The sequence below is a fragment of the Zophobas morio genome, unplaced genomic scaffold, assembly GCF_036711695.1.
Source record: "Zophobas morio isolate AGI-343-1 ecotype UQ-CSIRO unplaced genomic scaffold, CSIRO_AGI_Zmor_V1 ptg000568l, whole genome shotgun sequence".
Taxonomy (NCBI): domain Eukaryota; kingdom Metazoa; phylum Arthropoda; class Insecta; order Coleoptera; family Tenebrionidae; genus Zophobas; species Zophobas morio.
In genome coordinates, this window is record NW_026972671.1 from 13,083 (window position 1) to 25,375 (window position 12,293).

The 12,293-nt window shown below is 37.4% G+C and overlaps 3 protein-coding genes across 6 annotated transcripts; 1 reads left to right on the top strand and 2 right to left on the bottom strand.

Moving 5' to 3' along the window:
* Positions 1-551: 551 nt before the first annotated feature.
* LOC135121325 (uncharacterized) lies at positions 552-1,426 on the bottom strand. Its single transcript, XM_064045644.1, has 4 exons — positions 1,315-1,426; positions 1,132-1,258; positions 920-1,080; positions 552-862 (listed from the first exon to the last, which is right to left on the bottom strand). The coding sequence occupies exons 1-4, from the start codon at positions 1,424-1,426 to the stop codon at positions 606-608; spliced, it is 657 nt and encodes a 218-aa protein (XP_063901714.1). The 3' UTR covers positions 552-605.
* A 1,687-nt stretch (positions 1,427-3,113) lies between these two features.
* Positions 3,114-4,483, top strand: LOC135121369 (uncharacterized). Of its 3 annotated transcripts, none has more exons than XM_064045684.1 (7): positions 3,114-3,322; positions 3,375-3,481; positions 3,576-3,668; positions 3,777-3,873; positions 3,993-4,006; positions 4,222-4,344; positions 4,398-4,483. In XM_064045684.1, exons 1-7 carry the CDS (start codon positions 3,153-3,155, stop codon positions 4,472-4,474), a joined length of 681 nt encoding a protein of 226 aa, XP_063901754.1. In that variant the 5' UTR covers positions 3,114-3,152; the 3' UTR covers positions 4,475-4,483. The 3 variants fall into 3 exon arrangements, 2 of the variants coding, with proteins under 2 accessions (XP_063901754.1, XP_063901755.1); XM_064045685.1 differs by having other exon boundaries at positions 4,401-4,483; XR_010278947.1 differs by lacking the exons at positions 3,114-3,322; positions 3,375-3,481; positions 3,576-3,668 and adding an exon at positions 3,669-3,715 and having other exon boundaries at positions 3,958-4,006; positions 4,222-4,482.
* A 4,566-nt stretch (positions 4,484-9,049) lies between these two features.
* Positions 9,050-12,272, bottom strand: LOC135121353 (dedicator of cytokinesis protein 7-like). Of its 2 annotated transcripts, XM_064045668.1 has the most exons (21): positions 12,208-12,272; positions 12,074-12,151; positions 11,967-12,023; positions 11,854-11,913; positions 11,645-11,799; positions 11,478-11,594; positions 11,296-11,417; positions 11,073-11,237; positions 10,941-11,023; positions 10,804-10,886; positions 10,676-10,752; positions 10,536-10,612; positions 10,352-10,483; positions 10,195-10,296; positions 10,013-10,138; positions 9,869-9,959; positions 9,752-9,816; positions 9,469-9,694; positions 9,290-9,405; positions 9,190-9,239; positions 9,050-9,136 (listed from the first exon to the last, which is right to left on the bottom strand). In XM_064045668.1, the coding sequence occupies exons 1-21, from the start codon at positions 12,253-12,255 to the stop codon at positions 9,076-9,078; spliced, it is 2,091 nt and encodes a 696-aa protein (XP_063901738.1). In that variant the 5' UTR covers positions 12,256-12,272; the 3' UTR covers positions 9,050-9,075. The 2 variants fall into 2 exon arrangements, with proteins under 2 accessions (XP_063901738.1, XP_063901739.1); XM_064045669.1 differs by lacking the exons at positions 11,854-11,913; positions 11,967-12,023; positions 12,074-12,151; positions 12,208-12,272 and having other exon boundaries at positions 11,474-11,594; positions 11,645-11,768.
* Between the last annotated feature and the right edge of the window lie 21 nt (positions 12,273-12,293).

Sequence of the window (12,293 nt, forward strand, 5' to 3'; positions counted from 1 at the left end):
TTTTTTAAAGTTTTCAAACTTCAAAGTGGAATCGAGCCTTTGATAACTACTTTACTTGTAAGGCTTAATATACTTTCTAACAACAAAACTGAGTTTTAAAAAAGCTTTCATTGTAATTATAGACTTAAATACTTTTCTAAAACAGAACAAAACATTCAAACTATAATATTGCGCAAGGTCGGCACAACTCAGTACTTATAAGTTAGTGCTAGGTTAAGCCAATATATCATCGAAAAAATTCTGGGTTCCTACAAAATAAAGATGGGCTTTGCTTTCTTAGGTAAGTAAAGTTTTGAAAACTATTTACTAGAACTATTTAATATATTTTTGACAAAAAAAACATAATAATACGCTAATTTCAACATCATGTTTAAATAAAACAGGATTAAATCCTTTATTCAATATAGCTACTATTTATATAATAATTTTTTTAAAAGCATACTAATTTTTATAAAAAATTAATATAAACTGTTAAATATAATTAACTCAAAAAATTTTTTTAACAAAAACTTCTTTAAACTATAACTTAATAATAATTATAAACCCACTAAACTACCCTAAAGAAAAAGTTACAAACTTAAAGTAGAACTTGCATATACCCACCACTAGAAATGACTATGCATTCTGCTAGCTGCAATTTTTAAATTTCCATAAACTTTTCCTGGAGGACTGCCGAGAATTAAATCACAAATGGCGTCTTTTGCAATTCTTATATTTTGAAAAGAGCCCAATATGTGTATTGTGCTATCGGCCAAAACAATCCTCGTACGGGTAGAGTTTTCAATAGCATATTTAGTTCTTCCGTCTTTCCCAGAGATACGTCCTATAGTTCGAGATAAATGATCGCCTCTCAAAGTTTTGACTATTAAAAAGTTTAAAGGTTACTATAAATAAAAGATAAAAAATTGGTAACCAGTACCATCGCATATGTCAAAAGTGTCGATGTAAAGATCATCTAAACGTAGCATAGCAACTGCATCATTCACATCGAAACCCATCATAAAGGCGTTAATAAAGTCTGTTGCTCTCTGAAGATGGCCAATATCCTTCGTATAAGCAGAATTTCTCACTTCAACGCATCTAAAAATATTTCACAAGCAAACTATAAATTAATGTCAACAATTTAAATACTTCTTCCTAAGATTCATACGCACTTGAAGCTTTAAATGTGTAACTAGAGGTTCGTATAACTTTGACCAATTTTTTTTTAAAGGGGTATAACGATGTGCAGGAACCGGAATGCGGTTGATCTCAAATTCTTAAAAAAAGAAAATACGTAAGCTCCTTTTGTATAAAGTAAAATATGATATTAACTGAGCCCCGACTTCGCTTCACCAGCGGAAAGAGCAGAAAATTGAGGTTTCTCGCAACTTCGTGTTTGAACGGCCACGGAAAGTCTCTCTGAATTAATTACATCCACATCCATAATATATTAGCACGAAAGGAGGAAATCGACTAGTGGAAATCCCTTAAAACAGTGCACGCGGGGTCTTCGTATGGAATTCTTTTAAGTAGCTACAGACTTCGACCATTTAACTTTCATTTGACACATGTCATCCACAGATTGTTTATCTTACCGACAGGTGTTGCATTGTCAAGGTGGAGACTTGTAGTTCTCTATACTTAAGAGAGCTACGGTTCTATTTTATGCTAGATCCGTTAATTAATTAAACTAATTACTTCCCTTGAGAATTAAAATATGTGCATACATATGTTTAAAAATTTTATTTTGAGCAAACAATTAACTTGATGCAAAGTCGAAAACAAAGATCAATTCTATAGATTATTCTATATACAACCTAGTGTTAAACGTATTTAACCGTCTTCCAGCATAAGCAACCTTATATATGAAGATATTTCAGCGACTTGAGTCTAAGATTATGAGAACCTGCCCAAACATTTTGTATTTAGATCTGCTTAGTAGCAAACTCCTCTACTTTGCGGACAAGTAAACTATTTTTGCTTATAATGTTTGTGGCCAAGCGCGCAATATATAAAGTAACATTTTTCGTTTTACACCTGCCAGTATCGCTCATTACCGTTTTTCCACACCGGGTTTGTGCTCTACCGGAGGCTCGCCGAGCCAACTGGCCGTCTGTCAGCGGGCGAGCCCACTTATAAGCTATGAAAGGCGAAAAATATTGTTTTTTGCGGTTTCGGGGTTGAGGGGCAACTTTACGTTTTCGAATTTGGTAAGGCGTAGTAAACCAATATTTTAAATAAACCAAAATGTTATTATAAAGCAGTTATCAGTCTGGGTAGAGTACAGAGCAGGAGAGAGTTAATAAAATAAAAGGCAAAAAATATAATACCGTAGAGAATAAAAGATTTAATATCTTGATGCGTAATCAATTCTTTATTAGCCGCCGAGTTTTTAGCTTTAGCTCTTTGGAGCAACTTTGACATTTTCGATTGAGTAATCTAAGCTAATATTACATAAACTCCATACATACCTAATCTGTACTAAGTATTCTGTTAGAAGACATTAAATATTAAAGCTTGTCATCAGGAGTAATCTACTCTTAACAGATCAGCAGTCTGGAATCTAGTTCACTTTACACATTACTATTTAAGTGGTCAATGAATATTTTCTAATGAAAACGCAAAAGTTTAACTCTAGCTGGTTAACTTTTTTTTTAATCAATTTGCACCATGAAATTGAGAGGGTAGTTGTACATAAAGTAAAAAAAAATTAACCAAATAATATCAATAAAGTTTTTTGTATATATTAGAACTGGTACACTACAAACTACCTTTTAAACGACCTTGAACTCTGTTCAACCCCTCTTCTGTTGAATTTACAGGTCGGAAGTCTTCGAGAATAAATATAAAACAATACGTTATAGAATATAATGATAACATATACTATAGATTTTAACGTAATATAATTATGGGGTCGCAGAAATAAAAGTACTGTGGAAATTTATTAAAATTTATGGACTATTTAGCAGCACCAAACCAACCTCAAAGAAAACAAAAAGAGGACAAAAATTTGTAGCAGCGCGTGGGTTTGTGCACAACACTAAACCAGCATTCCACCCAGAAGATTTATTACGACTGTCCTGGAAAATTGGGTTGCACACTGTTTCGTTATTTTAAGAGATAAGCGTTACGTAAGTGAAGTTTTGTTTATACGTATAGGGTATTGTGAGATGTGTAAAACACTTAAAGCTTTCAGCGTTCGTGCATTGCGAGCTATTTTTTTTGATCTTGATGGGACTTTAGTCAATACGGATGTATTGCATTACGAAATATTTTCATCTCTATTAAAAAAAAAATATGACAAAAAATTGACAGTAGAAGACTATAAAAAAGACATCAGGTTTTTTACCTTTAAAGTTTTAAGGTGCTTTACGGAGGCGTCTACCCTGTAGCGGGAAACACAACAAAGATATCGTATCTTTTATACTTCCGGATGTTGATAAAGAAGAAGCTAAAAGTTTTATAGAGTTGAAGGAATCTTTATTTAGAAATAAATTGGGTATTTTATAGAAAGTCTTTTTTCATAATAAACGTTTTCTTTACTTCTATTGCTTAATATACCCTTTGTTTACAGCAATTTTTGTCTTTTACAGATAAACTTCAACCTCTTCCTGGTTTAAAACTTTTTTTAGAAGCAGCGAGAAACAAGAATATCGCCATGGCTTGTGTAACAAACGCACCAAGAAGTAAACTTTAAATACCTTTTTCTGTTAAAAAAAGTCAGTTTTCTAAAGTTCGTGTTTTCCATACATGTGAATTAGTTTGTAAACATTTGACTTCCATTAAAATTTTAGAAAATGCGGAAACTTTACTACAAATTTTAACAGTAGCAGACTACTTTGATCTGCTAGTGATCGGAGATGAGCTAAAGTTTGCTAAGCCTCATCCCTTGTTAGTTTTATTACAACTAAAATGCAGCCCTCACTCTCCTTATAAATTTTTTTTTTTTAATTTAACATCTTTGTAAATAACGAGGTTTTTTAATTATCTTTGAACTCATCTTCAATTAGGCCCTACCTTTCCGGTAATACCGTATTACTACCGCTAGATACATATTTTCCTTCCAATTTTAAGCTGGTTTTAGTTTGTCACTTCGTTAGTAAATAACCTACTCGGTGTCAGTTTCTATTGTTATAAGTATAGCAGAGCTACTCGACCTTATAATTCGGAAAACGCTTAAATACTTTGAAAGTAACTTTTCTGAGGCCCCTTATTTATTTCACACCTATAAACTTATAGCTTTAAGCCACTTCCAGCTTGAAGCGGAGGAAGCCCTAGTGTTTGAGGATTCTCCCTCCGGGATTAAAGCAGCTATTGCAGCTCAAATTACTACTATCGGGGTAGCAACAAGCCTCGACGAAGGTTTACTGCATTTTTTTATCTCTTAATGTACCTCTTCCCTCCCTATATCGAAGAAGCATTAATGAAATTAGGTGTGTCATTCGCTATCAAGGACTACACAGACTTCAGACTATATAAACTACTAGAATAAACGCAGAGCAGAGCCGCGTTCAGTATTTACACTATACAACTTAGTAATAAAGTTATTATTATAAAATGACATCGACTTTACTAACTAACCCGACTCATAAAGTTCACAGAAATAGACTTGCCAAAAGAGTATAACCTTTATTTAAGTTAACTGCTGCCCCTATTAACCGGCATGACATACTCAGCCTCACTGAGGCCAACTATAATTCCTAGCGACATGAAATCCCCATTTAAACCTTTACATACTCGTCTTCAGTAGAACGCCCTTGGTCACCACAGCTTTCAGCCCTACATTGGGGGTGAGTACCCTCCATGGGGCCCGTTTCTCTCTCCGCATCAGAGCACTTAGTACCAGGTTTCTTCTCCAAATCTTCTGCGCCGACTTCCTTTTTAGCTCCAAATTCATTATCCTTTTCAAAGTCGGGTCCCTTAAGTGATTGGACCTCCACACTTTCTATAGAGCGCTTTTCGGAGCTTTCATTGCTTATGTCTCTGAGGTTTTCCTCGATTAACTCAGGAGGCGAATCGGGCGGGGGGCTAAAGGGATTTGATGGGCTCTCATTTCCAGTTAACTCTGCCCCCTCAGAACTTTCCACCTCGTCAGTTGCTGTTTTAGCAACTTCAACGTCTCCCAACCTGATCCTTTTGCCACTAGAAGCCTCCGTGTTTCTACGGGGCTCTTCCTCGTTAGCAAGTAGTAAATCCTCTCTGCTACTAGCACAACTCGCTAGTTGATTAAAAGCGTGCCCTTTACTTTCTTTCTCAGTACAACTTGTATCTATTGAACCCTCAGAACCAGCAGCACATGGAGACATTTCCGCCGCAGAGTCGCCATCTTTCTTTTGAGCTGAACCTCCAGTACCAGAAGGAGCTTGACGGGGGAGCTGTTCAATTGCATCTAGCACAGCCTGTGCCAATTTCACCACCTCTTTACGCTTCTGACGTATGACAGAGTCGCCATCGGACTGGATCTCGTCGCACTCGGTGAGAATGTTTTGGACAAAAAAGTCAAGTTTTCTTAGCTCTTTCTCCCAATCATCTCTTGCGAGAGTATTACTAAAGTCATGACGCTCTAAAATAGAAAACTTATTTTGAGCCTCAGCGACACTCTTTACTAGCATCCTTAACTTTTCTTCCTTTTGCTCTCTAGTAAGCGCCTTCTTTTCGTTGCAAGGGGCTGAAGAAGAATTTAAGCCCTCAGTTCGAGCCATATCCTGAGGCTTCTTAGAGTTCTCCGCATTGAGAGGTATTTTAACTCGGCTCCTCCCTTCATCAAAAACTGGTTTATAGGATCCGGCATCGGGCTCCTTAAATAGAGAACTTGCTAAACCCTGAAGGTTTGGAATTTTAATCTGACTTTCCCCCTTGCTCGGAAAGGGTTTTAAGACTTGGGGCTCAGCTTCAGGGATCCTTAAAGGAGTTGTCACGTTTTGGATATTGGGTACTATTTTTATAGAAGGATCCTTTACCACCTTTAATTTGCGAGGCTGGCTAGAATTACTTTCCATGTCCTTTAGATTAGCACCACGCAAACCTATATCTTCAGAGGCCAAAGACTTATCGCGCCGATCTCCCAAGGTAAGCCCTGCTCCAGAAATCCTTTTTATTATCTCATTGCACAAGGCGTCCACGAGGCTTCTACTATTTTCCTCATCTAAAGAAACTGTCGTAGCTTTGGGCACAGGATGAGGACGTATCAAGACCCTGTCCCTGCCTTTGCTTAGTGAATCACCCCCTTCCTCTGGGAAGTTGTAGTTTAACATTTCTATTAATTCGTTTCTCTGTTTATCACTAAGAAAAGGCCTTTGCTTTAAAAACTTTTCGGCCAAATCCTCAGCGGGGTAAGAGACCGGATTCTGCGCTAACAAGAAATCCTTGATTTCATTTCCAGTGTGCCTGATGGTTTCAACATTTTTCTTTAATTCGCTCCTTAAATCTTTAAGTTCATCTAGTCCACTTTTAAATTGGCAACAATGACCACGAGGTTCCCAAAAGTTGGCGTCTGGATAAGAGTTGTTTTGGCTTAAGAAAGGAAAAAAACCACGACCGTAGTACTGAGTGCCCTCTTGAGAAGGAGTACTTTCCGTGTCAATAGTTCGGTTTTCTTTAAAGGTATCACCCAGTTCCCCGTTGCCGTTAGAGTTTAAGTCTTTATAACAATTAGGATAAGGAGGATAACACTGATTAAAAGGCAAGGGGCAGAAATTTTGTTGCCCTGCCCAAAATCCGGGAGCTCGATTCCGAAATTCTACCGACCCACTATAAGGGGAAAAGTGATGGCAAAAGCTTTGACAACAACCGTTGTAAGGATAATGGCAACAAGTCCAAGGCGAAACGCCTGGATAATAGTTGCCACTTTGATAAGGAGTCCAATAAACGTTGTGAGGATGGTGCATAGGAACCCCAGAGTTAAAAAAAAAGGGAATAGATCACCTAAAAGCCAATGTGGTTTGTTTCAGGCCCCTCCATTTCCTTTTATACCAATAATTTTTAAAAATCTAGATAATTCTCGAATTTTAAAAATTTATACGCCACTTAGGTTAAAAATTATTATGTGAAGCTAATAAAGTCGTATTTGTAGCAAATTAATCTTTATAGGCAACTTTTTGGGAAGCTCCGACTTTTATATTAGCTTCACTTTAGAGGTACTTATCGGTTTAAGGGTTATAGCGAGTCCAAGCATTGCCTCTCGTATATTGCGATAGCAAGTTTTCTTCAGAGAATGTTATACTCTTGTATTTTATTCCGAAGATTTCTTCATTTCAATTATAATTGGAGTTTTGACACAATTTAGACTATTGAATTTACTTTCATTCTTTGACTAAAAAAAAAATTTGTAAAATTATCTTAATCTTTTGGAATCGGTGGTTAGTAAAACTACTCGATCTTTATAGAATATTACCTCTTATATGAAAGTTGTAGAAAATAGGGTAACTAAAAAAAATTTAAAATTTAAGAAGACAGGATAAAAATTGTAATTGCTGATCTTAGTGTTTAGGTTTACTAAACGTGTTATATCACTATGAATGACTATTAAAAGTGGAAGCTCCCAAATTTGAACTGCCCGTAGGAGATTTATCAATTTGCTAGATGAATTTGACTGTAACGTATAAAGTAAATAAAGCTATATATATAATTATTAAATATATACTATGAGCATATTAATGAGCACTCCCGTCAAAGTTTTAGGTAACATAAAAACAAGAAATACCTATCATATTAAAAAATAAGGACTGACTCCCTATACTAAAACTTCGTAATAGAATAAGTAGTAATTTAAAAATTTATTTTGACTTAATGTGTTTTGTAGAACATAAGACTACCCTTTTAATTGCATAGCGTGGCTTAAGGTGAAAGTTAAAAGACTTTTACGCAACAACATAAAATAAAATTAGCACAAGAATATTAACTTAAAATTTCAGAAACGTAAAAATTAAAAAAATATGAGTTCGCAATTGTAATCGCAAATAAATCAACTAGTTAACCGATCTATTATTTTTTCCCCTTAAGATATTTTTGACGTTAAACACCGGAGAGAGTTGTATAAATAAATTAGCTAAAAATCTCTTTTTTAAAATTTTTAATTATATTTTTAAACTAAAGAAAAAGTATATAACCCACAAGAGCGGATATAATCCTTAAAGTTGGCCTCAGATACTTTACCTCCTCTTGTTAACGCAATAGATAACCGTATAACCGAACTGATTCTTAGTTTAACAGGAAACCGCTCAGTTATGCATATTAACCGCTGGCCTGCCTATAAATAGATAGATTAGTCCAGTTTTATTAAAGATATTTTTTTTCAATACTACCCTTTTTAAGTTAAGTTATACCTTCTGTCATCTACATTATTAGAAAAAGTTCTACATTTGTTGTTTATACAGAACACGAAGTGGAATACTTTACGAGCTATATGGCACGGAGTCGTGGGAACACAAAATAAGCTGTTAAACTATGAAATTAATTTCTATTTGCCAGTCTCTAAGTCAAAATTCTTTGAAATTATAAAAAAATCATAATTTTTCTGAGTATATAAATTAGCCACCATAAATATAAAAGCAAGCTTTCAGAGAAAAAAGTGTTAAAGCAAAGATATAATGTTTTTTAAGTTAATACAATATCAGCTTCCAAGTGGTGACGTGTACACAAGCAGAGAGAATTAGAAGGCTTTTTTCAAAGGAGGGGCGAAAGCATTGCACTTGAAGCTTATAATTATTAATTCCTGCTTATCTTCTGCACAAATTCTTTAATTCTTAAAAACTGAACAATTTAGAAAATAAATGAAATGGAGGCGTACAAGTAGACCGCAAAAGTTCAAAACGTTTAAAAATTTTAAGGGGTTAAAATCTAAGTCAAAGAAAACATGCAAGAAAAGGAATAACGAAGATCCTTGGCTTGGAACTCTATTTTTTTGGATTTATAATACACTGAAAGAGTTAAGGTAAACTTTTCGCTTCATTCTGCCACAAACAACAGCAACAAGGGAAGGGAGCGAAAATTACTTATACAATTGTAGAGTTAAATTTCTTGTTATTAAAAGAATGTCTATAAATATATAAAAATTTATTATACTGTATACAAATTTAAAGAGGATCTCTATCTCTACTCTATATAAGGCGATAGTGCTTCTTTCAAGCTTTGAAACTTAATAGCTAAATCCTGTCTATTGCAAAAAAATCACAACCACCATATTCAAGCCCACTTTATGGAACTTACGAATACAGCGCCTGATCCGCAGGGGAGTTCTGAAAGTTAAGCTGAACTGCCTAAAATGGAGACTGATATCAACTCGTTTGAAAGATAAAATTAAGGATACTGTTTGGCAGTAAGAGACGAGATTCTTGAATAACCGGCGCAACTTGCGTTGCTTTTGGGGGTCATAGTTTATTTTCAACTCGTTTCCCAAAAAGGTCTTTGCGATAGCCATCGGCCCTGAGTCGTTAGGGGTAGAAGTAAAGGAGAGGTCACGAAAAAACCGCAAAAATCAGAGTGAACCGGCGTTTACAGAGACACTCACTGTCCCCTGCAAGACCAGCTGAAGGAGCTTGATGTTCACAGGAAACGTGGTAGTTACAGCGGAGAGCTCGTTGCACTTCTTTTGGATCTCTTCAAGAGCCACTGCTAAAGGCTCGAGATCGAAGCTCTCCCGAGAGACCACAGTGATCCGCCTTTTCAGGTAAGGAAAGTAATGCGACGTTTGCATAATGGTGCGCCTTTTATACTAAGAAAAAAGAAAAAACGTTCCATGTTTAAAGATTAAGAAAAACTGCCGGGTTACCTGCTCGTGGAGAAGTCCGTGCGCCTTTCCCCCCGGTGTAAACGGCGCGTCGTACACAAACTGCTCTTTAAATTTACAATAAGCTAGGATTAGCAATTACGTTAAGAGGAATGAAACTAAGATGAATAGAGCGTTCAAATTCTCCCATGCGGTTTCTGTCTTCGATCTCATCAAAGTAGGGTTGCACGTGTGTTATTTGAATATAATTCTGCAAACGACAAAATCAAGGTTCATAAATTGATAGGAAACGATCTCCAGTACTTTTTTTAAATCTAGCTTTGCACTTTCTAGCTCGTTGGCCTCTTGATAGATTTCAAAGGCAGAAGTTCCCAGCTTGTTTTTATAAAACTTTTCCAATCTAAGCGTGATATCCGCCAACGGAGTTATCTATAAGGGCATTCTACTTTCATAAATAAACTCGACAAGTTCAGCAAGCAAACGACCTTTGGCTCCTTATAAATAAATTCCTTTTCACTCATCTCGGTAAAGGCGGGACCCCGAAAGCGCACCCGAAAGTACGTGCCCAGTAATCTTTTGTCTTTATTCTGTTTATAGAAAAATTGAGATTTGGAGGTAAAAAGATGGTGGAGAAGGCAATACGGCACTAATAACGGAATCTGTGGTGTCCGCCATCGCCAAGTAGACGACCTTCATCCACTCATACATGCGATCTTTCTCTAGCAGCGCAATGTGTATTTTACCAATCTTAAGAACTAATTCGTATAGGTCGGCCTGTAAAAAATGCTCGTATGCACAATTGAGAGCAAATGCAGTTGCGTAATACCTTCTGGAGGGCTGACCGGCAACTCTCGAGGAGTACACTGAAGCCTTGCTCAGAAAACTCAGAACTACAGGAGAGACCTTAAAAATGAACGCTACGTATAAAGAGCATAAAGCGACAATAGCCGAGCAGGAGCAAGCAACCTTCTTCGTTCTCAAAACTTGAGTGAACCGCGCTCTCGTCATTCACATTTGGCGAAACGGAATAAAAAGCAGAGGCGCTTTATGATATAAAACAGCAAGTAAACTAATAAGTAAACGAGCCCCGTTACCCGGAGGGCAGCCCTTGGGAGTAGTTGGTTGTGAAAAGATACTCAGATATAAGTGCACACATATGGACTCTGCACATGGCGACCTGCAAAAGAGAGGAAGTCGATTCTTAAAGGGTAGAGGAGTGTACCCCCCGAACCTCCGCAAAGTTTTGTTCGTTTTGATGGAAAGCTTCGATGTTTTGGAGCCACGTAAGCCGCAGGTCCGGCGAATTGCGGTAGCCTGCCATCGACATAAGCACGTAAAGAGGGGAGAAGGCTTCCAGACACACCTTCAGCGATCCGATACTGCATGTCGCTGTACAAGTAGGGATCATCGCTGTTCTCAAGCATGCGGATGGTGTCCCGGTAGATGCGCGTCATATTGTCGATCACAAGATTAAACTTTTCCTTGAACGCAGCTTTTATGGCAGTGTCCCACTGGCAAAGAAGACGCACTGGGTACAGTAAAAATGAGAGCGAAAAGAAAGTCTTATAACATAAAACGCAAGAAACCATTGGTCAAAAAAAAGTTAACGCCGTCTCTGGAGGGACATGGCGACTGTCGGATGGACTCGGCGCTCTCCTTATTAAAGCTAGCGAGAACTCTACTTACTGCCATAGCCAACTGCACCGAACTTTCATACAAAAGGGTGAAAATCTCTATGGCAGTACACAAATTTTATAATAAAACCAACGTTCTGGTGATATTGCTCCGGGTGTACTCGTAATTTGCACGCATGAGGGCGTATATGCATACGACAGCCTTGTTGCGTATGGAGGATATGCGGGAGCTGCAGTACCTGACGAACTCTCTTTACAAGGGCATTATTACGCTACAGGGGAAATAGTACATAAAGCTTGCCTGCAGAGTGAAAAGCAGAGATCCACGCTTCCACTAAACAACAAATCGGGCTTGTCATTGATGAAAACGAGCAGCGCAGAAAAAGTTTTTAGTAGGATCGGTTCGGTTTGATTGTTTTTTAAAACGGACAGCAAAACTCGGCAGTACTTCTCCCGCTGCTCAAATAAGTAAAGCAAAAGGAAAAAAAGTTTATGTATGTCGAAGCTTACAAGTTCAGGGGTCTCACGAGGGCACTTCAAGGAAAGGAAAACATCGTATAACTCAAGCACCTGAATTGTACGGTTTTTCAAGGGCGGCCCTCTTTTTAGAAAACCAATATTACCATCAGACTCACTTCCTGAGAAATCGCCTGGGAGACTAGAATGGCCTTCTCAGCTTTCTATGAGCATGTAAAGAACAGCACGCTCGGCGTGGACCAGCTTCAATTACCTCATCAGAAACGGATTCCGGCGGGGTAGACATTCTCGCGTCACTTTCGTAGTCACTGATAAGGGAGGGGGCGCCCAACTACGCGACAAGATACGTCAATGATACGTGGGATGGTCAAAAAAGAGGCACGGTACCCTATAGAGAGCATCACTTTCGCTACGTTCCTGCCGCAACTGGCGCATGGCAGCAATCCGCTTCTTTCCGGAAGAATCCTATAGAA

What these genes read in the sequence shown, in the direction of transcription:
- LOC135121325 (XM_064045644.1), bottom strand. Translation starts at nt 1,426, where the DNA reads ATGGATGTGGATGTAATTAATTCAGAGAGACTTTCCGTGGCCGTTCAA. An exon ending in CGTATGAATCTTAGGAAGAA is followed by an intron (nt 1,081 to 1,131) that starts GTATTTAAATTG and finishes AAATATTTTTAG; the next exon opens with ATGCGTTGAAGTGAGAAATT. An exon ending in CACTTTTGACATATGCGATG is followed by an intron (nt 863 to 919) that starts GTACTGGTTACC and finishes ACTTTTTAATAG; the next exon opens with TCAAAACTTTGAGAGGCGAT.
- LOC135121369 (XM_064045684.1), top strand. Translation starts at nt 3,153, where the DNA reads ATGTGTAAAACACTTAAAGCTTTCAGCGTTCGTGCATTGCGAGCTATT. An exon ending in GACTATAAAAAAGACATCAG is followed by an intron (nt 3,323 to 3,374) that starts GTTTTTTACCTT and finishes TCTACCCTGTAG; the next exon opens with CGGGAAACACAACAAAGATA. An exon ending in TTTATTTAGAAATAAATTGG is followed by an intron (nt 3,482 to 3,575) that starts GTATTTTATAGA and finishes TGTCTTTTACAG; the next exon opens with ATAAACTTCAACCTCTTCCT.
- LOC135121353 (XM_064045668.1), bottom strand. Translation starts at nt 12,255, where the DNA reads ATGCGCCAGTTGCGGCAGGAACGTAGCGAAAGTGATGCTCTCTATAGG. An exon ending in CGGAGCAATATCACCAGAAC is followed by an intron (nt 11,418 to 11,477) that starts GTTGGTTTTATT and finishes TTTGTATGAAAG; the next exon opens with TTCGGTGCAGTTGGCTATGG. An exon ending in AAGTTTTGAGAACGAAGAAG is followed by an intron (nt 10,613 to 10,675) that starts GTTGCTTGCTCC and finishes TTCATTTTTAAG; the next exon opens with GTCTCTCCTGTAGTTCTGAG.